We start from the raw sequence: 26,460 nt of genomic DNA on the forward strand, positions 1-26,460 counted from the left end.
CGGGGCGAGGCCGAGGCCTGCACCCCTCAGACCCCGCCCACACGCGCAAGCGCCGCTTTCTGTCCCTCGGGCCGCGCCGTAGCCCTCCCGGGAGAGCGGCATTGTGCAGCCTGCGGCCCGCACGGCGCAGGCGCCGCTCCGCGTTCCCCGCCTGCTGGCCCCGGAGCCGCTGCCGCGCCCCCTTCCCCTCCCGCGGCCGCGGCCCCGGCCCCGGTCAGGCCCCGGTGAGGCTCCGCTCAGGCCCCGCTCAGGCCCCGCTCTCCGGTAAGTCCGGGCCCGCGCCCCGCGCGGAGCCCCCCCCGGCCCTGCCTCGCGCCGCGCGCTCCCGCCGTTCCCGGCCCCCAGCGCGTGCGGGGTGCGCGCAGGGCCCCCCGAGCTCCGGCCTGGGCCTGGGGGTGCCGCGTGCGCGCTCCGGGCCCCGCTGCGTCCGGTAACGCGGGTGCGTGGTTCGCGCTGTGGGAACCCGGTCACTGCTGCAGCCAGGCCAGAGGAGGCCATGGGGATGCTGCAGGGCTGGGGCAGCTCTGCTCTGGAGCCAGGCTGGGAGAGCTGGGCTGGGCTGAAGGGGAGACCCGAGAGCAGCTCCAGTGCCTGAAGGGGCTGCAGGGAACCCGGAGAGGGGCTTGGGACAAGGGATGTAGGGACAGGACAAGGGGAATGGCTTGAACCTGCCCGAGGGGAGACTGAGCTGATCTCTGAGGCAGAAGCTGTTCCCTGGGAGGGTGCTGAGGCGCTGGCACAGGGTGCCCAGAGAAGCTGTGGCTGCCCCATCCCTGGCAGTGCTCAAGGCCAGGTTGGACACAGGGGCTTGGAGCAGCTGCTCCAGTGGAAGGGGTCCCTGCCCGTGGCAGGGGTTGGAGCTGGAGGAGCTTTAAGTTCCCTTCTAACCCAAACCAGTCTGGGATTCCCTTCCAGGAGGGAGATGCTTACAATGCCCGTATGCGCTAAAGCAGCAAGTGCTGCTGCTCCAAAATCTGCTGCCACCAGCACAAAGAAGGGCAGCGGTGGTGGGGCATCATGAGCATGCTTTGAAGCCAAATCCTGACAGCGTGAGCTAGAGGCTCTCCTGTTTCTGAGCTGCAGCACCAGCCCCCATTGCTGAACACGGGCACAGCACTGTGAGGGTTTGTTGCACACCATGGATCTTGTGGGGTGAGCACAAGGCTGCTTCAGTGTGGGAAGTCTTGGGTGAAGAAGGGCAGGGTTTGATAGCCAAGCCATGGCTTGATATCCAGACCATTTAAGAGGGAAATATGAGACTGAAATACAGGCATTCTGAGGTGAAAGGAAGCTCCTGGAGTGCTCAGCTTTGGTAATGCCACTTCTGGTTTGGTATTTATGTCAGTCTTGTTTTCTGAACCTTAACAAACGCCTTGGGCTGTTCCTTAATCTTTTGCACAAACCCTTGTGTTTACTGTGTGCTAAATGCTTGTTAGAAGTGTTTTGGGGAGCATGCTGTGAAAACTCTGCCACACCTAACAGCTTTGCAACAAAAGGCTGTGATTTGGGCTTGGGTCTTGCACATTTGGTAGGTCGGAAGGCCAGCGATCCTGCTGTGTGCCTGATGGGATCTAGATTATGTTTTTCCATCCTGGTTTCCTGCAGTTGGGTGCTCTCATTTTTCTGAGAATCTTTTTGACAGCTAATGAGAATATTCTGTTTTTCTTCCAGGTTTGCATTTCAGAGCCGTTCTGTCTGTGGCAAGAGCTGCCTTTTGAAGCAGCACATTCATTCTCCTCTTCAAGCACCACAAGTCTCATTTGCCAGCTTCAGAACCATGGCAACAGAAGAAAAGAAGCCAGATGCAGAATCCACCAAAACACAATCTACTCCTTCCTCCTCAACCAATCAGAGCAAGGTGTGTGCGTGGCTCCAGCAGTATCTGTGTAAATACACATGGCAGCACCTGCATATTCAGCAGCTGAACCAGCATCGGTTGAGTTCTCCCGTAGATGAAGATCTCTGCCAGGCTCTGCTGTTGTCTGAGCTGGAAAGGAGCTGAGGGTCTCATGGGAAGGGCCATGGAGCGCAGCCTGTTCTGCAGGGCTGGGTGGGGATTGTAAATGAAGTCCTCCTGGTCACTTGGAGCCTTAAAAAGGGAGGTTGGTTGTGTCCTTGGAATGCCTGGAGGTGACTGGAGAATCAGGGAATCTGTGAGCATAGCTGCAAAGTAGGGGATTATGCAGCTTCTTTGAAGCCTGCAGATGCTCAAAGGAGATGTTGTTTAACCATGAAGCCTTTGCAAAGGGTGAAAAGGTAAAAAAAAAGAAAGAGGATTTTAAGAGTCTGGAGGAATTGGCCTGTGATTTAATTCATGGTAAGGATGAAAACGGCAAACACTTAAAAGCAGTGCACAGATCAATAGCAAGAGAAGTATTTTGATCTACCAAGCAGTTTATGGCTGGGCTGTCGGATTATTCTCCCCTGTTTGTTACTGGTTTGGCTGCAATTCCTATCAAGGGTGAGTTGTGCACGCAACAGGGAGGCACTGCTGGCCCCAGACAGCAAGGGTGTTTGTTTTGGTGTTATTTGAATATGGAGGCAGGGGGGAGACATGACACAGTTGTAAATGCTGGCATCTCTATTGGAGTGAGCATCCATGCAGTTTGTCACTGCATGCTGACCCAGTGGGATGCTAGATTTGGAATTTATTCAACTTGCTCATATGTATTTTTCTTACAGCCTGCGCCAGTAAAACCAAACTATGCTCTGAAGTTCACATTAGCAGGACACACCAAGGCAGTCTCATCAGTAAAGTTTAGCCCTAATGGAGAGTGGCTCGCCAGCTCCTGTAAGTACTGTTTCCTTCTTGTCTCATCTAAAACATGCCAACGTGGGCTTTGGAGAGCTGCTTGTCTGCAGTGTTACCTCCATCAGGTGGAGGGATGCAGTGTCATGCTTTTTCTTCAAAGGAGCAACATCAAAGCTGTCAGTCTCTGAGATAATCTCTTTAAGCTTTTTATGTCCTGTGGCTTTGAACACTGGACCTTCTGTGTGTTGCAAATTGGAGAGCCCTGACCCACTCAGCTTTTCAGCTACACAGTGTGGTACAGAGGCTCTCCACGTGCCTCTGTCCTGGCTGCCTGCACGGGTCAGTAAGTCACAGCCTTTGATTAACCCAGTGAAATGTGCAGGGTATTATAAATACAGTTTCAGTTCTTGTTCTCTTCAGTGGTGGATCAAGCCCTCTTCATATCAGCTTTGGTATTTCCTAAACGTTTTTTTGTGGTCAGCATTGCTTGACAGCTTCCCTTTGAAAACCTGTTTTTTTGACCCTCTGATCCAGAGAGGATCCATGTATAAGAAAAGGGCAGTTGAAAGGAACATTGCTGAATGTCTTGGTGAGGAGCACTTGAGCATCTGCTGGACATGGGAATAACTTAAGTCTTTGGCTTCACTGCAAATGGCCTTAATATGTCCAGTGCAGTTACCATGGAGAAATCACTTCAATGCTCAAGTGTCTCCATGACTGCCCCCCCTGCTCCCCACTCGGGTTTTCCATCCTCTACCTCTGACAAATATCAACCTTTTTCTCTTGTGTGTTTTGCAAGTTAACATTTGGGGGTTTGCAGGCATTAACTCAGCCCAGCTTGTGGTGTAATGTTTGTTTGGTTTGGGCAGAAGCGTTTCAGCATTCCTATGGCCCAGCACTGCTGTTACCACTGGCAGTCTAAAACAAGAGTAGAAACCCAAATTGTCATCAGAGGAACTGAAGCTGCTGGAGACTCTGTGCATTCCAGGCAGTTTATGTAATCTCAGCTGCTGCAGCGTGATGTGTATGGAGCTTTTCTTTACAAGCTGCCTATCAGCTTCTACACTTAGGTCTGCTGGGGAGGGAGGACTGCCCAGTGCTTGCAGTTAAGATGTCTCTTCCCAGTTGGAAGGGCCTGCATGGGTAATCTCTTACCTGGTGTGTTCTTTTCCAGCTGCTGACAAACTCATTAAAATCTGGGGAGCATATGATGGCAAGTTTGAAAAGACAATATCTGGCCATAAACTGGTGAGTATGAGGAGGTTACTGGGTGCTTGAATACGAATTTACTTTTCCTCACCTGGAAGTTTCCATTCTGGCTTAGTTTGACAAGTGTGGAGTTCTTGTTCTTCAGTCTTGTTTTGTGCTGCTTTGTTTATGCAGGCCTGTGCAGCAGCCTGGAATTGCTGAAGTGAGCCAGGGCAGGCTGGAAGTGCAGGTTGCTGATGTGGTCCCTGCCTGCACACTCCCCTGCTGTTCTTGTGTCCCTGACTTTTGAGGACACCAGCCTTGGGCAATGATGCTTGGGGCAATGCATGCTTGGGTGAAACCCCTGTGAACTGTGTGTCCTGTTCCATCTTCCCTTTGTGTATGGAGAGAATGGTTTGCCTTTTAAGGAGATTGAATTTTTCTTGTGGGTTTGCCTACGTAAACACAACGCTTACTTGTTCTGCAAAGTTCTAAGGAAACACAACTCCCAACCCAATGGCTTTGTTTTCTGAAGTCTCTTACATCCTGAAGCTTCGTAAGCAAAAATGAAGGTTCACTTCAAGGAAAACCAGTGTAATTTGTTCTTCTCCGATGTTTAGGGACTCAGATGATAAAGAGCAAGCCCTCTGGCATGAAGAGAAGCCACTTCTTCAGTTTAGTTAGATAGCAAACTGTTCATGAGTGCCAGGAAAGGGCTTTGTTGGCCACAGTAAAGCTGTGTGAACAAGCCATTGGTATTTTTGGAGTATATGGCTCAGCTTAAAATGAGCAAGTGTCCAGCAAGGAGCTTGTAACCCGGTCAGATAAATGAATTCTGAACTCAGTGCTGAATTTTCTTCCAAGATCCAGCTGTGCAGAGCACGTGCAGTCTGTGTCTTCCATTTTCCTGTGTCAGTGAACAAGAAGAGCTCAGAATTGTTTTCCTGTGTTTTAGGGGATCTCTGATGTTGCTTGGTCATCGGATTCCAACCTTCTTGTGTCCGCCTCTGATGATAAAACACTCAAAATATGGGATGTAAGCTCGGTAAGGACAAATTACTGCTTATCTTCCTTCTCCCCAACACTGGCATCTTAACTCATGTTCTGGGAGACAGCCTTGATGTGTTATGATGAGAGGAGGTCGAGTGTTAAGCACTACCTCCTCTGTGGGTAACACTCAATCTTTCCAGCTTGTAATGAGCTGCTGGTTGACTGGGCCCTGAGGGTGAACAAGATATGCTGTTGCTTTTGGAAATGGGGGCTGCTTACGGGTATCAGGAAGAATCTGGTGACCTTCTGAGAGCACTTTTAAGCCTCATGGTCACAATGCAACCGCAGAATGTGCTTCTGAAAGCAGCATCTCAGCTGAAACCTCTCTGTAATTTCTTATTGTAGCCTCACTTGGTTTTGCTTCTTTCCCCCTTCCTTATCTGCAGTGACAATGAGAACTGGATAACTTGCTTGTATTTCGACTAGGTGTGTTAACTGCTTGACTCTCCTGGGTTGCCTAAAGGGTTGGCAACTTGGCTGCAGTCACTAAAAATATGGGTGTTTTTTCTTTCCGGTTGTTTTGCTGTAGCTGATCCTCTGCCTGTCTAAGTCTTGGGTTAAGAGCTGGTTTGTGTGCTGCTCAGTGGTTAATGTTAATGAAGCTTATCTGTGTGCGTTTTTGGCACTGAAGGGTATTTAACTGCTAAATCTTGTTTCAGGGTAAGTGCTTGAAGACATTGAAAGGGCACAGTAACTACGTTTTCTGCTGCAACTTCAACCCTCAGTCAAACCTCATCGTGTCTGGATCAGTAAGTTTTGTCCCTTTGTGCCAAGCAAGTGTTGCACCCCCCAGTTATCCCTCACTCAGGGGACACACATGTTTTAGGGATCCGTGGCAGAATGCTGATGGCATAAATCAGAGGGTATGATTAGTATAGCACATGGTAAGAACGGTACAGGGTTCTACAAGCGGGATCAGTGCAGTACAGAGCTGGTGTAATACAGAATTTGTAATGCAACTTAAAATTTCTAATCACCTGCATTCTGACTTACCCTGAAGTCTGACTTCAGTCACCTGGGCCCTCTGCAGATCAGGTCAGGTCTTAAGAAGTGGTTGGCTGTATTGATAGAACTAGATGATCTTAAGGTCCTTTCCAACCCTAACAATTCTGTGATAACAATCACAATCTAGATGTGAAAACAGTATAAAAGAATGTGAGTCACGCAGTCCTTGGAGGCAGCAGGTGGCAGTGGGGGTGTCCCTGGCTGCTGTAGAGTCATGGTCTCACTGTCCAGAACAGTTGTAGGCCAGGGTCCCTGCTCGATTCTGCAGTCAGCACTTTGTGTGCTGCTGCAGCTGGTTCTGGGATGGGGTGATGGCCATCACCGTGTTGGCTGCGTGCCGAGGACCTTCAGGGCTGGTGAGGAGAGGAATAATCTCGATGCTGATAGGGATGACACAGAGCAATCCGTTTGGTTTCTCTGCTTGGTTCAAAGGACCTTCGGGGCCTGATAATGAGGGAAAGTGGACAAACGTGACCCACTCAGCCTTAGAATGGCTGCTGGCCTTACGAAATGGTGTTAGTTATGGTAGCACATTACCAGGGCTTGGACCTGGGGTACCGATCACAAGCCCATACCGTTTCAATTCTTTCTCCACAAACACAGCTTGTAGTCAGCTGAGCTGTGCAGTACCACTGCTGTCTTTGCTTGGGGACACAGTCACGTCTTTAACCTGTCCCTAACATGCAGGTTCCCTGCTCAGGGAGGGGGAGTTCAGGGAACTATGTGCCCATCTGTTATTTTTGCCCTGCTTGGTTCCGAGGCTTTCTGATGCAGCTCAGTGTAGCTGGAGCAGGGCACATGCATGTTGTCAAGCTATAACACCTCACATGCCTCAAGTAGTGCGTCATTAAACCACCTGGTGCGTTTCTTCAATTTTCAGTTTGACGAAAGCGTGAGGATATGGGACGTGAAAACAGGGAAGTGCCTCAAGACGTTACCTGCTCATTCCGACCCAGTTTCAGCTGTAAGTATCTTCTGATAAATGAAGGCACTAACATGCTTATGCTCTTCAGCAGAGCCGGTGCTCAATGGGAATAGAGCAGTGTTTTCTGTAAGACTGGTATGGATCTCGGTCCTGGGTGTTAATGTGGGGAGCAGGGAATAGTGGTGTGCCAGTCATGCTGCCTGAGCCTAGCTGAGGCATATGTTTGTGGTCACTTGAGGCTCAGAGATCAACCTGTATATCTGTTGCTTTTGTGTTGTTCACACCTAATGCTGTCTGATCAGAGCATATCTGTGTTCATGTGTTCTTAGCTTCTGAGGAAACATTCCAGTCCCTAATGCTGGGATAAACAGCTGTAGCTAACATCCACCCCTCTTTGTAATTATGCCAGACAAACTTGGGGGAAAGAATCTGATTTGATCATGTTGCCCATCTAAACTCAGGCTTGTGGTTTGTATGTTGTGTTGACTTTCCCCTTCTGTCCACGTGAACTGCAGAGTCAGTAATGCAAGGCAACTTAAAGTGGAGCTTAAATGCTTGACTTTTTATGTACATCAGTAAAGCTATTTTTCTGCTTTTATATTACAGGTGCATTTTAATCGTGATGGGTCCCTGATAGTGTCAAGTAGCTATGATGGGCTCTGGTAAGTTCCTGCCTGTGGCACTGTTCAAACCTTTTGCATTTTAAAAAAAGACTCTGCTAAGAAGAGCTTGCATTTGTAATGTTAAAATCAGAACAGAAACTTCAATAGTAATGGTTCCACTGTGTTTTTAATAGTCGAATCTGGGATACAGCATCAGGCCAGTGCTTGAAAACACTGATTGGTGAGTAGGAGTATTTCTTGTTTGTGCTCTATGTTTGCTGCTGTGACATAAATATTCTGCATCATTGCTGTGAACAGTGGCTTCCTTAAGCTCTATTTAACTGTCTTCCTACTGCTGTGGTGGTACAGTTTTCTTCCAGTCTGTTGCAATAAGAGGAACTAGCCTCTTGCATGAGTGGAAACATGTTTGAGTTGGAGTGTTGTGTAGTATAGATGAATAAATCAGAGAATAGAATCACAGAAGTTTTCCAAAGCTTTCTACCATTCAGCTGGGCAGTGCTTGCCATGCAGCAGTTCCAGACTGCCACACAAAGTTGTCTGTGCTGTTGGATGCAATGGAAACAGGCAGTCTGTGACTGTTGCGAGGTGCATGAAGGTGTCCTGTGAGCATGGCTGATGAAAGGAAAGCACCGGCTGGGCATGTGTTCCCTAGTCCGTCAGTCTTGCAGAGCATTATATAAACGGGTTAAATGGCACTGCAGATCAGTGGCATGTGTTCTAATACAATGATTTTTAAAGGTCTTACTCTGGTGCCTGCTAATGCAGGGAAGGAAAGTTCAGTTACAAAGGGATATTTAAAATGTGAGAAAAGTGCTTAATACCCTTTTCTTAAATGAATGAAAACAATCTCGTTTCCTACACCTCTTGAAATAGGAGGGGTGAAGAAGGCTGAAAGCTTGCTTCAGTGAGACAGCTAACACATTATTGTCAGAGGAAGCTCTGTATGAGACAGTACAGCTGTGCACAAGCTAATGTTGCTTTTGTTTTCACTGTAGATGATGATAACCCTCCAGTGTCTTTTGTGAAATTCTCACCTAATGGCAAATACATATTAGCTGCAACCTTGGACAAGTAAGTACTTAAAACCCAAACAGAAAAACCCCACAGGCTTTGGAGTGTTTGAGTGTCAGGTAAACCTTTAGTTTGCTGCTCTTCAGGTACCATAGTAATGGTATGCAAGTTCATATAAACTGTCAAACTTGAACAGCTGGTGAAGTGTTGAGCTGTGCTAATGGCACAGGCAAGACTTGGGTTGTCTTGGCACTACTTAGTGACTGCAACACCCGTTCATTCCTCCTTGTACCTTTCAGAACCTTAGCTTTTTCTTGCATTGATCATATGATTGTTTTGTAACATTGAGAGTCAGGAAATATAGCCTGTAAAAGACTGCTTGAATTCTGCTATGGAGGAACTGCTGCTGGGAAATTGTCAGATGGGAGGAAAATCCAAACCCCAGGAACTAAAATCTGGTTTTCTCTTGTTTTCCAGCACTCTTAAACTTTGGGACTACAGCAAAGGAAAGGTAAAACCAATCCTACCTCACTATATAGAATTCACTAAGCTTATAGGAGAAATCTGGGTTCCATACGTGCTTTTTGTTTAACTGAGACATTAAGTAATGCTTTACTTCTACATTTTTTTCATGAGCAATAAGTTGCTGCTGCTCTCTGGTAATGTCACAAATTTAGGGCTTCCACCTCCCCCTGCAGAACTGTTCAGTGTTGTAGGGCAGAGGTGCCCCCTGCATCCTCTAGATAGGTCAGCAGGCTGGGAAGCACAAGCAGATGTATTGGTTTTTTTCTGCCAGAAGAGTTTGTCCTTGACTAGAAAACTACCTCCCAGCTGTGTTAATGTCCTGTGGCTCTTCACTTCCAGTGCCTGAAGACCTACACAGGACACAAGAATGAGAAGTACTGCATATTTGCTAATTTCTCCGTCACTGGTGGAAAGGTCAGTGGTTATGGGAGAGGCTCTTTGCCAATGTGCAGTTCTTACTGCTTTTCTCTGGAGCTGAAACAGGAGTTTGGGAATGGAAACCTCCTTTGGTGGGTGCTGGTTCACAGGGGCTGTAGTGCAGTGGGGAAGAGGGTGTCCTAGCAGTGAGCCACTGGATGATAGGTTCATACATTGGGGTGTGGTGGAGCAGTTTTAGTCCTACCACTGAACCCCCTTAGTACCTCTTGCTCTGGCATACACAGGGTAGAACAAAGCTTTCTGCTGCTTTTGTGCACTGAACAGAGGTGCTGAGAGGATGAACCACATGGAGCAGTCATGTAGTGTTGGAAGTTCCTTTTCACATTGTGACAGTGAAATGCTTACTGAATAATAGCAGATCAAGATGAGAAGAGACATGAAAATGACTGTGTGTTTTCTCTGCCTCTCCAGTGGATTGTGTCCGGCTCAGAAGACAACCTGGTTTATATCTGGAACCTTCAGACAAAAGAGATTGTACAGAAATTACAAGGACACACAGGTGTGGAAGAGGATTTTGTATTTATTGATGGAATATCCCTCATGTTGCTTGTAATGAGAGCTCACCTTGAGCATATTCTCTCTGATGTTTAGCTTTTGACTGTCAGACCCATAAATTCTTGACTGGCTGAAGCTTAACTGGGCCCAAGGAGTTTGCCCCATTTTACGAAGGGTTTTTTATGGGCATCACAAGTGTTTATTCTTTCACTGTGAGAACTTTGACACCAGCTTACAAGAGATTTCCTTGAGTTCAGAGCTGGTGGAGTATTTAAACAACTTGTAATATTAGTGACTTGGATTTGCCTGTTAACACCTTCCAGAGCTGCAGCTCTTTAAAGGATAAGGACTGATGTGCTCCTGCTGTTTGTAAATGGCTACATCTGCCAACGTGGGGGCAGAGTTGAGCACGTTTTGAGGAGTTACTGGTGGAAATTGCAGTCTGAAGGATCACTGCTTTGGTCTCTGAGTGGGCCCATTGGCAGCAGGTTTTCATTCTCAGGCTGGGACAGGGCTCTGAAGTGCTGCTAAGCATTGGATGAAATGGTGGGAATGTCTTCCTTGGACAGGAAGAAACTGACCTGGGTTGTTGTTAGCTATCTGATGATGTAATGTGCCAAGAGTGCTGGCTGTGAAGTCAGCGAGAACCAGAATCCAGAGAGTTCTCACGCTGTGAGATCTGTCAAACACTTTCCACCCATGACTGTCAGTTCTTTTTGGCAGCTGTTTCCTCTGACAGAAGCAGCGGTTGTCAGATATTTACAACTATTGCATTTGTAATTGTGCTCTAAAGAACCAGGAACTCAGCAGTGCTGTTTGCAGGTGTGGTTTCAGTAATGTCTGCTATGCCCCAGCTCTCCCTGCTGCACACAGTGATGTTTGTGTCTCTTCTTGTTTAGATGTTGTAATCTCAACAGCTTGTCACCCGACAGAAAACATCATTGCCTCGGCGGCGCTAGAAAACGACAAAACAATTAAACTGTGGAAGAGTGACTGTTAAATGCTGCGGGATCACTGAGACTGTCAGGAGAAATGCTTTTAAAGAAAGAATACTAAAAACCCACATGAAAATATTAAATGCAGTTTGGCAGGAAACCCGAAGAGTGTTTGATAAAGCGGTTTCTGTTAGTCTTGGCCCAAAGAACACGTCTTAGCTCTTTGCTAGAACCGGGCAACGCGGTGGAAAACACACACAAGATGCAGTTCTCCTTCCCCTGCCTGGTCCTTGGCAGCCCTGGATCACCCTGACATCGCCCTGTATTGGACACCCCAAAGATCCTGTATGGCTGTGGTGGTGCCTCTGGGTGCTGCTGCCGCGCGGGAGCACTGCCATCGCCTCTCTCACAGTAAGTGAAGTCAAAGCCTAGAGATGTGCGGAGGGTTTTTTAATGTCCAATTTCTTATTTTCCTTTCCAGAATGTAGGTTCTAGTCTCTTGGGAAGTTTCTGTCCTGTTTTACATAGAAATACTGCATCTTTAAGGGTGCTTCATTTTAAACACTCAGCTCAAACTTTGTGACCAAATAAAACCATGCAGTTCCAGACCCCCCTCTTCCTGCCCCTGACTTGGCTCCTGTGGTGAAATCTCCCCTTCTGTATAGTTGCTTACCTCTTGTTACGTGTGTTTAATAGATGCTGTTCTAGAGCAGAGTTACAGTTCTGTTAACCATTAAAACGATTCCTGCTTGTAGTTGTTCTCAGCATATTTTAAGTTTCCTCTTCTGGTTCTAAAGCTCACAGAACACTGTAAAGTTACTTCAATGTAAAGAGTTAAAACAAACAACCCAACCCAGACTTTTGTATCTTGAAAATCCATCGTATGAAGCTGTATTGATGATGGCATGACTCTGTATCTGTTTCAGCGTTGGTATTTCTTTCCCTTTTTGTCATACCCATCCAGAAAAATGCCATATGCCATAATAAAAAGGTGGGATTTTCTGTGTATGCTTGTGGTAAGAGTGTACTAACGTGATGTGTCTGTGACCAAAGAGGCCTCCCGTAGGAACACCTGTGAGGGGCAGTACTTCAGTAGCAGCTCCACTGACTGAGGAGGGGAATGGGAAGAAGGGAGCAGCAGCAGCATCGTGGTGCTTGACATTTGCTGTGGAGACAGAAAAGAGCATAACTTGGATCAGAATTTCTTGTAAGAAAGAAAGAGGGTTCAATAGGAGCTGTCCTCAACAGGTGCAGCGTTGGTACGAACCCTTACAGATCCCATTGGCTAAAGGGAAGGGGATCAATCCTGCTGCCCTCACAGTGTGGGCAATGGATGACAATCCAGGAACTGGCTGTGTTGGGTACAGCTTATATTGCAGCCAGAGGGTTCTGCTGGAATGGGATGTGGTGTTCCTGGGGCAGCAAAGATCCAGGGTTTTGGCATCAACCTCGTGTGCTTGATGGCTGGAAATCAATTACAGTACAGATGTCTCTGGTGCCTGCTCCGGGGTTGTCTTGCTTTACCCTTGGAGAAGGTGATAACTGCAAACCATGATGTATGGCTTTGCTTTTACATATATAAAAATAGAGTTCACATTGAGCTGGTGTGAAAAGGGCCAGTAATGATATCCCTGTCTTTTGAGGTTTTCCATTACCCGCAGGGACGGACACGTCTCCAGCCTTGGCAAGCATCACTGCTGGAATAATCTGTTTCCTCATGACTCTTCCCCCCCTCCAGTTTTTCTCTCGGGCTGATGTGACTGTTTGCTTGCAGATGTGGCTCTGCTGCTTTACCAGTGCAGGGAAGCTGGTATCCGACTCCAGCAATGCATTTTTACATGGATTCAAATCTGGTTTGTACTTTGCTGTAACTGTGTCTGGGGGGCTTTGCCAAGCCCCTGCCATGGACACCTTCTGCTGGGCCAGGTTTCTCCAAGCAGTCTCTTGAACAAGGGTGTGTTTTGTCCCCCAGACTGGAGAGCCCAAATGTAAAGGACCTACTGGAAAGCTGCCTGTAAAGGTTGTGTTTAAGTCCCCAGCAGCCCACCTGGCAGTATTGCTGGCACCTGTGAGCTGTGCTTAGCTGTGGTTACACCCAGCCTGGTGTGGCAGTCATGGTTTGGGGCCAGGATTAGCTGATCTTATAAATGACAGGGCTGAACCCAAGGCTCCTGCCACAGCAAGGCTGGGTCTGCACCCCTAGGAGGGTTGTAGCTTTGGTTGCGTTGGATACAGGGTGGCAGGGGCTGGAGCTGCTGCCGGGTGGGATAATGACTGGGAGGAACTGGTTTCTTTAGGGGTTCCCCGATAAAAAAAACATGGTTAGATGCCACAAAGTAGGTGGCAGTGCCTTAACCGTATGCGTGTTGTATAGGCCACAAGGGCCTCTTCCATCCTTATCAAGGGGAGTGCTAACCTTCTCTCCTTTCATACAACACAGACTGTAATGCTACACCTAGGGCTATTTAAACCTGCAGCCGCCCTCCGCCATTACAGATTGTGTGAGGAATGAAATCGTATTTTCTTCTCCCTCAATTTACATCTCTTTCTGATCCCATTAACCGATTTTTCTCTAGGTCCCCAAATGAGCATAAAAACCTAAAAATCCGCTCAAAATAGCACCCATCAGCGCTTTTATGGCGCTCTCTTAATGTATGCACGTCTGTCAGCCAATAAGAGCGCAGAGGGTGGCTCCTTTTCCACAGCTTCCTGTTGTTGGGGCCGAGCCCCTCCCACCGCGCACCCAGCCCAATCAGCGAGCGCGTTGACAGGGACCGGGCACCCCTGGTTCCGCCTCGCTAATGGCGGCCGGAAGCGGGAGGTCCCCGGTTCGAGTCCCGCATCCGGCTGGGTGCGGCGGCCGGGATGCGGGAGCACGGGTGCTGGGGGTCAGGGTTTCCCAGGGCAGGGAGCCCGTTCCCTGACGGACTTCCTGTCCCCCGAGCTCCTCAGGGGCTCTGGGATGCGTCACAAGCGTTCCCCGTTCCAGGTGCGCACGTGGCTGAAGGGGCTCTTTGGGTTTTCTCCCTTTCCTAAGGTCCTCGCCTTGTGCTTCCCAGGGAACAGCCCCCAAAGGAACGTGTGCTTCCGTCGGGGGCCAGCGAGGTCATTAGGGTTAGGAGTTAATGTCCCCTCCTCACTGAGCGCTGTGATTTGTGCTGTTTAAACCCAACCCGTTCCCCGCAGTTGCTCCCTCCTCCCCGAGGCTCTCGCTCGTTGCTGGGTTACAATCCCGTTCTTCCGGGGCCAGGGAGGTGCGGCTGTGGGACGGGAATCAATGGGTGCGTGCCTTGGGCTCTGCTCCGGGCACGGGCAGGGCTCTGCTGCCTCCAGGGGCAGTCCCAGCGAGCCCGTGGGGCTGCATGGGGCCGGGGTCGGGACAGTGGGATCCACCACACGGATGCGGTGCTGCTGGAAGGCGGTCGCGGGATGCGCCCCATAAGCAGCTTATTTTGTCACTTTAATTTCTAATCCCGTGATTCGGGTGCGCTCTCCTATTAGTCAGCATTATCCCTCCAAGTCCCATTAGCTCCAGGAGAGCTGCGGCTTTGCCTGTGGGGATGGCAGCACAGGAGCCAACGCTCAGTGCCTGGCGTGGCTGTGGGTCAGTCCTGACCCCACTGGTGGGGCCCATCGCGGTTCGGTGCTTTATTGAGGCACTATTTTCATGTATGCAAATTCCTGTGTGACTTTCACAGCTACTCATGTGCTCTCCAAGCTCTCCCGTTAACCCCAGGGCCGTCCCCAGGGCTGTGCTTTGCCAGAGGATCTCAAGCCTTGGATGTGGAGTTCGTTGACTGCTTCTCCTTAATAAAACTCCTGCTGCCCTCTCCAAGCAGCTCAGTGTGACACGAGAGCCTGTGGGTCCGTGCCTGAGATGCGGTAGCTCCGGGAGGAAACAGAGGAGGGGAAAAGCCGGTAAAGCCACACATCCCCCGAACCCCTGCTGCCTAATCCAACTGAATTAGAGGATTTCAAGTGGATTTAAAGCTAAATCTTGATTAGGGAGAATTTCTCTCCAAGAGCTGCTGCACAGTAGTATTAATGGGAAGTGATCATGGGCAGAGGAAATAGGACAGAAATAACAGAGGGAGGCACATACGTGCTCAAGGTCTGAGCATGGACTGAAAGAACTGGGGAATGTACCCAGGGGAAAAGGGAGAAACTGAGCTTTGACGCAGCGAGACCGGGCACGGGGTGGGAGCAGCCGCATCCCAACAGCATCTCCCTGCCTCCTTGTGGGGTCTGTGGGTGAAGGAAGCAGCGTGTGAGCAGGCAGAGGGGACATCACCGCTCCCCAGGCACCGTCCTCATCCCGAGCCCTGCTGGAACCCCAGGAACCGAGTCCATGCTTGCAGGACACATGCCCGGAGGTGCCCGTGGGATCCTCTCTCTGCTGACCGTGGTGTTCGTGCTCCCTGAGGGTAAGTGCTGCTGTGGTGGGTACCTCGTGCTTTGGAGTTAGGGCTGTTTGCATCCTCCCTAATCCCTGGTTGGTTGCTGAGGTGTGATCTATCCTTGGGATGCATTTGGGACATTGCTGCCCAAGCAGTGTAGCTGTGTGTGGAGTGTGTTGGTGGGTTTAGGATGGAGCGAATTCCATAATGTTTTGTACAAAACAAAGGCATGGGACAAGGAACCCCTGGGCTCCCCTTCCCCTTCCTGCTCACCCACATCCCAAAAACCCCATGGGACCAGAGGAGGCTGGGCTGAGAAGTGCTCAGGGTCACATCCAGAGCAGGGACAGGTAAGGGCAGTAGTGTGTGCAGCCTGGTTTCTGTGGTGTGAGGCCAGGTTCTGTGTTTGCCCTGAACCCTGTGCACGATGTGAATGAATCACCTTTGAAGGCTTTTTTATTTAAAGCAAGCTAAGAAATGGCTTCATCCCCATTGTGGTCCAGGCCAAGCAGTTCTCAGACACTGACCCACAGGACAGGGCAGAGCTGCCACCAGTACAAGGGTGCAGAGCTCTGGGGATACCAACATCTCTGTCCCGGGGTCACCGACCACTGAGCTGTGGCTGCTCCAAACAAGGATCTCCCTTTGGTTTCGGAGCTGTTCTTCCTCCCTGGCAGACGCTGCGATAAAAGCAGGACCATGTTCAGGAGGAAACCCAAACCAGAGCCATAAACCATCCCTCTGGCGTGGCTGGAACTGGAGGGGTCGGGTGAAAGGGGCAGAAGCTGTTTCCGAGTGCTGCCGAGTCCCAGCTCGGTGGTGTTGGTGACCGGGAGGTTCCACATCCTCTTTGCAAACCCTGTTTCAAAGCGCCCTTGTTCTCACCATTTGATCCCAGCCCCAATCCCCTCTAATCCCTGATTTTGCACTGACCTCTAGTGGGAGATGCTTTTATGATTTTGGGGCCCTGTGGGTGAGCGAGCGCCGACGGCTCCGGGCTGTGCTCGGTGCTTAATGCGACTTGGCAAGGCAGAGAGCGCTGCGAAGCCGTTGGAGAGCAGCTGGGAAGGAGCTCCAGTATTTCCCCCCTGGAAAAACACAGTTGTGTTTCCTGTGCTTCTTGTTCAGTGTCCGGGCTCCGGTGCTATGGCTGCAACATCATCGTCGGCACCAAGAACGTGGACAAGGGATGCTCCCACCCGGAGGTCATCACCTGCTCCCACTCCCACCAGGGCTTCAAGCACCGCTTCTGCATTAAGACAGAGAGCGGTGAGTGCGGCGCAGGAGCTGCCTGGCCCAGCCGGGACTGCATCCCGGAGCCATGGGACTGCATCCCAGAGCCATGGGACTGCATCCCAGAGCCATGGGACCGCATCCCGGAGCCATGGGACCACATCCCGGAGCCATGGGACTGCATCCCAGAGCCATGGGACTGCATCCCGGAGCCATGGGACCGCATCCCGGAGCTGTGGGCCTGCATCCCTGATGCTCTGTGCTTGCCTTGCAGTGGTCCTGGGCACCCCTCTGACCAGCGGCTGTGCCACGTCCCGGCACTGCCAGCAGCAGGAGCTGCCGGGGGTCCGCATCCACTGCTGCGACACCGACCTCTGCAACGGCTCCGCCGCGGCCCCGCACCGGCTCACCGGCCTCCTGCTGCCCTGTGTGCTCACTGCCCTGCTCCTGGCCTGAGCCCCAGCGTGCGGGGAGCTCCTGGAGCATCCCATGGGCAGGATGGAGGTACCCAGGCAGGATGGGGACACCCAGGCAGGATGGAGGCAGGACGCCTCCATCTCACCTCACCTCAATGCACGGTGCCGAATGGTTTGCCCTGCCAAGGTTTTGGTGATGTTGATGATGATCTCTGGTGTCCTGGCAAGGATGGGGGGTGTTTATCCAAGCTCAGGGGGCTGGGGATCCCCACACTAGGGGGGTTCTGCCCATGTCCCATGGCGGGCTGGGAGAGAGGTCAAGCACAGCTCTGCCCATGAGCTCTTCCCATCCTGAGCTGCCCTGGGGAGGTTTGGTGTGCAGGGCTGGAGCACCCGCATGGCTCAGCCCCTGCAGGGGGTCCCGCAGGGTGGGTGGGCAATGGGCTGGGGACCAGCCCGTGTGCAGTGAACGTCTGTACCAGACGTTATCCCAAGCAAAGGGGCCAAAGGGAGATTTAACAGAGGAATCTCTCCCCGCATGCATCGGAGCCGAGTGCCTCGTTCAAGGTCATCGCGGGGGTTTCTGGTAGAGCTGGGAATTAAATGCATATGTCTGAAGAGCCAGGCTTGTGCTTTTATCACCAGGGAAACGGCATAAACCTCAGTGCTGAGAAACAGAGGAAATATTTTTATTCTAAGTTGGTTTTTTTCCTTTAGTTAAAATAACAGCAAAGACATTTTCTGTGCAAAACATCAGCTTTTGATGGCATTTATCAGGTATGTGTCAGAAAACAGGGCTAAACTCTACCAGAAATATTATGTGAGGCACCTTCCCAGCAGAAGCTCCTTGGGGCTGGTACAAAACAAGTTCAGGTTCTGAAGATTCAGAATAAAAGGAGCTCAGCAAACAACTCCTGTGGGAACGACAAGAACACAACATGAGCCAATCCCCTGCTCCCCTTAAACCCGATTTTCAGGGGAGCAAGAAGCATTTCCTTGGCAGCCGTAGTTATTCTCACTGCAGGGTATTCATCTGCCCCGGTGAGTGCTGAGCTCCGGCAGTGAACCCTCCACAGCTCCATAAACATCCCCATTCTGTGGCTGGGGATGGGCTCCCAGTCTGGGGACAGAGCTGGTGGCCGGCGGTGCTGGTGTGCCATGGGCCAGCTCGCCATGCAGCAGCAGACTGGTACAAGCGAGGGGTGAGGAGCTGCTGCAGTGCCCTCCATCAGTCACCTCCATCACGGTCCCCTCCATCCCAGTCTCCCCCATGGGTCCCCCCCTGGTTCCAGCCATGCGGGTGATGCTGTTGGCCCCACTGTGCCCCCCTCTCCCGGCCGGGATCATCCATCTCTCACTGTGTAAGGGCCTGTTGCAATTAAGGAGACTGAAGTGCTCCTGAACTCTTTAACCTTTGCCCTGGGATTGCTCCTTTTGCCCCGCGGCTGTGGATCAGCTCCATTGCACTCTCCAAGCAGCGCCTGCTACTTAGCTGACATTTCTTTCTCCTGCTGGATCCTATTAGCACCCTGAGGTTGAAAATGCTACTTTGGAGTGTTGTAAGGAATGTGATTTATACTGGAAAGTAGCAGCAATCTATCTTCCCCTATACACACACTACACATGAGGCTGGAGAGCTAAATCCACATTGCCTGAACAAACAGCAACTGGGATAATTGCTGAGGAGGCTTCAGACATGGAGTGGGGAGAGGAGACCCAGAGGGCTGTGCTGGGAACCCATCCCCACACCAGCACAAACTGGTGCTGGGTGCTGCTGCTTTCCAAGTGATGCTGGCTGGGGGCTGTATGCATGGGCTCTGGGGGGGGGGGGGGGGGCATTGTGTTGTTCTGCACCCTTTGCCTGTTGGTCTTGTGTTAAGAGAAGACCAGAGAGAGCAGTATTTGCACTGGTTTGCCTGTGTGTAAGTACATATGGAGGCAGCGATGTGTATGGGAGGCCGATGAAGATGAGGATTGAATGGTGCCTGAAGGGGGACTGATGACCCTTTATCAGACAGGACACGCTCATCACTCAGGCTCCTTGCTGGGACATGGGGTTGAAATCTGCAGCATCAAATCTCCTCCTCCTCAAGCAAAGAGGCTTTGCAGAGCGTTGATGTGCATGCTCATGGTAAGCCCGAGACAGAAACCATCCCAGCTTGATGTGGGCGCTGCGAGTCCCACCCACGGCGTTAAAACGAGCCCAGAGCCGCAGGAGCTGACATTGACTGGAGCTGCCTCCCCTCCGGACCTGCTCCTGGGCATCCTCTGGGCCCTCGGACCCGGAGCCACCGCGGTGCTGCCTCCCAGGGCTGTGTTTTATGGGTGGAAAACCTGCCACAATGGGCCAGAAGGGCTGCTCTGACCCTGGGGATCCACGACAGGAGATGGGTGATGCCAATTCCACTTCAGCCTTTCCATGGAACAGAGTGGTTGTGTTGGAAAGGGCCTCAAAGCTCCTCCAGCTCCAACCCCTGCCAGGGCAGGGACCCCTTCCACTGGAGCAGCTGCTCCAAGCCCCTGTGTCCAACCTGGCCTTGAGCACTGCAGGGATGGGGCAGCCACAGCTGCTCTGGGCACCCTGTGCTGGTTTCTCTCCCTGGGCTCAGACGTTCCTCAGGCTGGGAAAGGGCCGTGTTCACCCAAGAACAATGTGGGGTTAGAACTGGGTAAGTCCTTGTGCAGCTCCTGCAGAGGGGCAGGGAGGACCAGTGAGCAGCTCCGCACAGTCAGCACTGGGTGTGCTGTGCAATCCTGGGTCTGGAAGCGTGTGTTGTCCGGAGGTTCCGAGGGTGGGATTTAGGATGTGGAGACACAAGCAGAGGAGCAGCATGTGTGGGACACCCGTGATGCTGCAGTGGGACACTGCCTGGGCGGCTGCTTCAGCCCCATCTGTTTCACAGAGCAGAGCAGGAGCAGTGCCAGCCTCATGGACACACACCATGAACTGGGTCATGCTGCCCATTCCCCTGCCAGCACAGAGCTCTCCTCATGCCCGGACACACAGGGAGTGCATTGCCTGGGGGATGTGCAGGGCACAGCATCCTCAGCACTCTGGGAGCACACAAATGAGCCTAGAGACCCAAAGAAATGCTGCTCTTCCCTAGGACCAGTGCCAGGGCTGCTCTCTGCCAAGGGCTGGGCATCGGGGATTGAATGGAGCAAGAAGCAGGGATGCTCATTGGGTTTAATAGCCTCGTGGCAGTGCTGGAGCCAGTGATGTGCATGACCTACATAGAGCCCGGAGCTCGCCCAGCACCACTGAGCCACTGGCAGGAGAGCAAACAGTGGAGGGGGAGGCCCTGCCCCACAGCACCCGACCAGCATCACCCTGCTCAGCACCAGCCAGGATGTAGCTGCTCAAGCAGGTTCTCCTCTGTGCTGGGCACCACGTGCATCCCGCAGCTCATCCCTGTGTCCCCTCCATGCTCCACAGCCCCAGCACAGGTCAGCCGGCCCCATGCATGTGTTCTATGGGACTCAGTGGATTCCATGACCTCCCTCCCGGCAGTCTGGTTTATCCAGCCCAGCAACACACCCTGAAGCCTTTCCTCAGACTCTGTTGTTTCAGCATCTCACAGCCTTGGGGCACTCACTGACCCCACAGGTTCTGCTGCCAAGGATGGGGATTCCTGCCATAATTTGCTCTTTTTTGTCCTCCAGAGGAGGTGGTTGGGGGGTGGCAGGAACATGGAGACAAACAGGGAGGGGAAGGCACCTGGAGCCCAGACTTTATCTCTGGTGCTAATTACAGAGCTCCTTAAACAGAAACCCAGGCCCTGGTGTGGAGTAAGGAGAACTAAGACAAGAGCGGAGGTGAGCAGAGCCTGGCATCGGCTCTTCCCATGGCACACATGAACCACAGCAGAGCACTGCCGGAGCCTCAGACCCCAACTGCTCTGGGCTCTGCTCCCACCATGGGCACCAGGCAGCTCATAGCAAACACGGGATAATCCCATTGGGATCAGCCTGGAGGGGAGGCTGCTGATGGGGGTGGCTGTGCAGGGTCAGTGGGGCTCGGGGTGCTCTGGGGGGGTTGCTGGGGTCTCACCACAGGATCCTCCTGCAACCCAGGCAGGAGATGCCTCTCCCATCAAACAGTTCTCCCTCTCTGGTGAGCGTGGGGTTGGTTGGATGCAGTGGATGTAGGGTGGATGCTCAGGGTGTTCATTACCCCTGAGGTCACTGGGCTGGGGATGGTTACTGTGAGCAGAGAAAGGTTGTGCCCTGAGTGCCTGGGCAGGCTCCATCCCTGGAGGGATGAGGGGGCTGGAGCCCATCCAAACCATGCCCTGTCCCCACCTCAGGCCTCCCCCAGTCATCCCAGTATCACCTCAGTGGGTAAATGGAGGCTGTGGGGTCTGGCACCGCATCAGTGTCAGCAGGAGCTGCTCTTTCCAGACTGGCAAATTCAGCCTGAGGAGAGCAGCAGGAGGCAAGTGGGGCTCTCCCAGGGTTTGCAGCAGCCCAGGCCAGGGGTCCTGATCCTGCTGCTGGCCCCAGGACAGCCCTTGTGCCCCACGGCTCAGCCCCAGCCCCATAGACCCCTCACACAGGGGTTCTGTGAGCCCCAGTCCTCGCCGCTGCCTGGCCTTGGCACCACGCGGACGTTTTCCACCAGCGCTGATTCCAGTTCTGTGCTTTTCAAAAGTCATTAAAGAGAATTCCCCATGAAATGATTTCCGTTTCCCACCCTCCTCTCTTCCAGATGGAGATGAATGGGAACCTACAAACCTCATCCAAGGGCCTGGGGCAAACCCCATGTCAAACAAATGCACCCGTTCCGGAGCTGTGGCCGCAGGGACCTCCTCTGGCTCTGAGCATCCTCCTGCTCTGAGCATCCTCCTGGCACAAGCATCCTCCTGCATGGGCCGTTCGCAGCCTCCGGATGAGCTCCAGTTTGACACCTTTGATGTTTTCTGCCTCCTCTGAGGAAGGGAAGCGCCTGAGGAGCAGGAGCTGTCAGAGGCAATAGTGAAGTCTCACTCTGGGCTGGCAGGAGGAGGGCTCTGCATTAACAGGGAGCAGGGAGGAACGTTAACAAAGTGATGCAGCCCCCGGGCAGGCAGAGGAAAACAAACCCCCAAACCCAGAACCTGCAACCCAAACCTGGCAATGGCCCCGTTCACCTCAAGGCTCTCATCCACTCCTGGGTTAACCAATAGAACAAATGTTTGGGGTCTCACCTCTCCTGGCCCCTTCAGGTTCATCCCAGCCTGATGACAGCAGGGAGCCCTTTGCAGGGCTGCAGAACCCAGAGCTCCACCAGATCCCAGTGCCAATATCTGCTCAGGGGGAATGATGGAGAGGGAATAACACAGGGGAATAGCTACTTGGTGAAGCAATGGCTCAACATCACCTTCCCCCAGTGCTGCCTTTAGGCAGGGAGCAAGAAAAGAGCCCCTCTGTGTTACACAGGATCTGTGTTACACAGGACCACACATTTATGTGTTCATACACACACAGGGCAGTGAGGAAGATGGGACAATAGCTTTGAGACTGGAGAAACCAGATTAATTTGCATGGAGCAAAGCCCAAGCCTGGTCTGTGCAGATGCAGGGCACTGGTGGTGGCAGAGGTGAGCAAGGCAGAGCAGGATGTGCCACACAGCTGCCGATGAGCAGCCTGGTTAGACCAGAGCATGGTGGCTCCATTCCCTGGCACCCTCTGACAAGTGAGAAACCTCCAATGCATGAAGGACACATTCCTGCCCTAATAAAAGCTTTGCTGTGTGGTGGCAGGAGCCTGCAGGATGTTATGGTTGGAATGTTCCTCGGCCCTTGTGTAATTAAAGCCCCACCAGCTGTGGATGGGAGAGAAGCTGTTTTCTGCCCCCAGACACACAGACTTGATGTTTTCTGTGGTCTCCACGATGTCACCAGCTCCCCTTTGATGTGTGCACGGCTCCAGGGGGACATTTGCCTGAGTATTGCTCATTAGGTGACCGGTAGGATGGAGGCAAGAGGAATTGCAGAATGGGAGAGACTGATCCCTGCATCCACATCCATCAGTGCGCTCGGGATCCCTGCATCCACATCCATCAGCGCGCTCGGGATCCCTGCATCCACATCCATCAACGCACTCGGGATCCCTGCATCCACATTCATCAGTGCTCTTGGGCTCGGTGGCCGCTGTGAAGAGCCAAATGCAAAACTAATAATAGGACAAAGTCAATTCCCTGAAGATTTCAATAATGGATTGGAAAAGGGCAGATTATTTTCCCATTTCATGTGGGAAGGACGACGACACGGAGCAATTAAGGGCTTGCTGTAACATAATGAAGCTGCTGTACCATGGTGTGCAGTGGATCCCTCCTGATCCCCCCTCCTGCTTTCACAGTTGTACAACACGATGAAAACACCGGCGCTGGTTTCCTTAGGCCAGTCCTGCTCTCGGAGTGGCAAGTGATGGAGCAGGGTGGCCAGGGCTGCTCAGAGCAGCGATGCTGAACGCTGCACTGATGGACCAGCCCTCGGGTCTGTGGGGCCTGAGCCTTCATGAGCTCAGCCCTGCCTGTGCTGAGTTCTGACTCAAACCAACCTCCTAAAATCACTGAAAACACTTTGTTCCTGCTCTCCTCCTGACACCCTCATCCCCATGTTACGTGCTGGAGACAAAACCTTTCCCATGGCACAGCTCAGATGCTCCCTGCGGACTCCTTGCCACTGACCAGGATTTTCCAGGGACAGAAAAAGCCAGAGGCAAAATCCTGCTGCCCATTACAATCACATGGGAACCCACTTCATGCCAGCCCTCGGGTGTGTGGGCTCTGCGTCCATGGAGGGCAGCTGGAGCCCATCCCTCTGCTCAGGCTCCATAACCACTGTGCTGGTGGTGGCTCCTGGGCTGTCGGGTTGGTTCAGATGCAGACCAGCCCCGTGCAGAGGCTGCAGGAACAGCGCATCCCCTGCTGCTGGCTGGGGCAAGGACCGGCCACAGGTACTGGCCCCGAGGGCAAGCCCGGAGCGGGGCTGCGCTGAGGTGGGTGCTGGGATGGGAGATGCCGTCGGGCCCGCAGAGCTGCGGGCAAATGAAGCAATCGTGTTCCCAGGACATACATAAAAAGAAGTGAAAAACACGATTAATCCATAGCAACAAAAGGAGGCAGCTTGGCAACAGCAGCGCAAAACAAAACAGGGACGGGAGCAGGCGGGGAGGGAGCAAACAAACCCACTGGGTCCTTCGGGGATGCTGCAGCCCCGGTCGGTGGGATGGGTACATGGATGGGTGCACAGCTCCATGCTCCCGAGCATCCCACAGTGCCTGGTTTGCCCTCTGGAGCTGGGAAGGGGCTGCAGGAAGGCAGCAGCCATGGCACAGGGGTTGGGGATGGTGGTTCCAGGCTGTCCTTAGAGCAGGTCTGGCCATTGTGCTTCCCTGGGGCACCTGATCCTGGTGATGGGTCAGCAGCAGAGCTGGGCTGGAGCTGAGGACACCAAATCCATCCTGGGTTGGGATTTTTCTCTAAATGCTGTAGAGGAAATGAAACCCAAACGGGCAGTGCAGGAGGAGCCGTCCCCAGTAGCACCTCACAGTCCCGTCATGGGGATGACACAGCCTTGTATTCCTTAGGACTGATGGACTGGATTAAATCCAGGAGCAGAGCTCCCTGCTGCACTCCCACCCTCCAAAATGAACCCCTCAGGAAACAACACTGGGATAAACCCAGCACGAAACCAAGGCTCAGCCCCTGTTCTGAACCCAGGTAATGCTCTGCCGCGGGCGCGTGGGAAGAGCCTGATGGAAATAAGCCATAATGGGTGTTAATTCGAAGTGGCAAGTTTGTGAGTCAGGGGAGAGGGAGGAGTGGGCAGGAGGCACCATGTGAGGGTGAGGATGAGGAGTTCTGCTGCATCTCCCATGTGCTGAGCAGGGCCACAGAGCTGCTGGGGCTTGGATTGGGAAGGGGAAAGGGATCCGCATGGGGAGCAGGGAGGGGATTGCCCAGAGCTCAGTTACAGGCACTTTGGCTTTATCAGAAGGCCCGTTGGAGGTGAGGAGGAGGTTTTCCATTCTGTGAGAGCCAAAGCAAATACTGGGAAACTTAATTAAATGCTCTCCTGCTAAAGTAATAATTTTCTTATGAAGTGAGGAAGGTGAAGCACAACGAGATGGGACTGATAAAGGAACAATGGTTCCCAGTGTGCCTGGCAGCAGGCACAGGTAAAAGGCAGGATTCTTGGGGGAAGGTTCTCCCTTTTTCCCCTCACACAGCTGAGTGTCGGATGCTCCCCACGGCTGCCAAAGCCCTTGTGCAGGGCCTGTCTCCATCACTAAACATGACCATCCAGTCCTGTGCTGCTCTGTGTGGTCAGCTCAAGGCATGGGGCTGTCTGGAATACCAGTGGTGAGTGGTGATGTCTGGAGGGAAAAGAAGGAAAAGGGGGGAAATCCATTAATAACTACAGTTTTAATTGCATTCTTGTTTGCTGGTGCTGGGAGATGGGAGACACCTCATCTGCTGGGCATGGGGCCACCTCTGCACTCTAGAGCTGCTCTGGGGGGCTCTACACAGAGAAAAACCTCATCTGGGAGGGAGCCAAGTGAGGAGTGAATGGTGATATCATCATCATCATCATCATCATCATCATCATCATCATCCGAGGGGCCCGGGAGAGTTGTTTCAAGAAGCAAAGATGGAAAATGAAAAGAAACCCAGGAGGTGTTGACCTGTGCACCTGTAGGACCGGCTGCCTGGTGTGCAGAGCATGCCTTGCACACGTATGTGTACACCTTGCACATGTATGTGCATGCCTTGCACATGTACGTGCACTCCTTGCACATGTATGTGCACTCCTTGCACACGTATGTGCACTCCTTGCACATGCCTTGCACACATATATGTACGCCTTGCACACATACACATGTGTGTGTACCCCAAGCTCAGCCCCAGCACTCGCTCCAGCAGCCTCAGAGGCCAGGCAGGGATTTCTTCTGGCAGCTTCTCTCTATGTGTTCTTTCCATGCAGAAGGAGAAGGAGCATGGGGGGGTTGATGGTTTCATCTTGCAAGGGCTCCCCCCAACAGCACCACTGGGCTCACCCACCTCTATCCCTGCTCCTGGGCCTTCAGCATCTTTCAGCACCCCCGAAGGAGCTGCTGCTTTCCAGCCCTTCTGGGCTGAGACAGGCTCAGGGCATCAGCAGAAGGGGGAGAACAAGGAGCAATTTGGAGCTTGTCCCACTTTTCATCCAGCACCACCGGCTCTAATCAGGGCATTTGACTTCTGGGGTTTGACTTTGGGGGGCATGGACTCAAACCTTACACTGAGGCCTCAAACCATGCGGAAGGGTTAAGCCAAACCCCTGGTTTTCTGTTATTTTAATGAATATCATTTCTAAAAGTTCATTTTTCAGCCTCCTCCAGTGCAGATATTGCCTTTCTCTCAAAAAAACCCCAAACCCAGAAACCAAAAGACTGAGTTTGGACCCTTCGTTACTTGGCGTTGGCTCTTTTAGATACGTTGG

General features: G+C 52.2%; 1 protein-coding gene and 1 non-coding gene across 2 annotated transcripts; one reads left to right on the plus strand and one right to left on the minus strand.

The window, feature by feature from the left end:
- The first annotated feature begins 126 nt into the window (after window positions 1-126).
- On the plus strand, window positions 127-11,711 carry WDR5 (WD repeat domain 5). Its single transcript, XM_034067892.1, has 14 exons — window positions 127-264; window positions 1,672-1,858; window positions 2,683-2,791; window positions 3,927-4,000; window positions 4,896-4,985; window positions 5,650-5,739; window positions 6,876-6,959; window positions 7,527-7,582; window positions 7,717-7,763; window positions 8,539-8,614; window positions 9,032-9,065; window positions 9,419-9,493; window positions 9,929-10,016; window positions 10,912-11,711. The coding sequence occupies exons 2-14, from the start codon at window positions 1,778-1,780 to the stop codon at window positions 11,010-11,012; spliced, it is 1,005 nt and encodes a 334-aa protein (XP_033923783.1). The 5' UTR covers window positions 127-264; window positions 1,672-1,777; the 3' UTR covers window positions 11,013-11,711.
- A 1,546-nt stretch (window positions 11,712-13,257) lies between these two features.
- Window positions 13,258-13,385, minus strand: LOC115945402 (U6atac minor spliceosomal RNA). The gene has a single exon (XR_004079753.2). It is a non-coding gene; the product is annotated as a U6atac minor spliceosomal RNA (small nuclear RNA).
- Window positions 13,386-26,460: the final 13,075 nt, after the last annotated feature.

Source organism: Melopsittacus undulatus, chromosome 11 (assembly GCF_012275295.1).
Source record: "Melopsittacus undulatus isolate bMelUnd1 chromosome 11, bMelUnd1.mat.Z, whole genome shotgun sequence".
Classification (NCBI taxonomy): domain Eukaryota; kingdom Metazoa; phylum Chordata; class Aves; order Psittaciformes; family Psittaculidae; genus Melopsittacus; species Melopsittacus undulatus.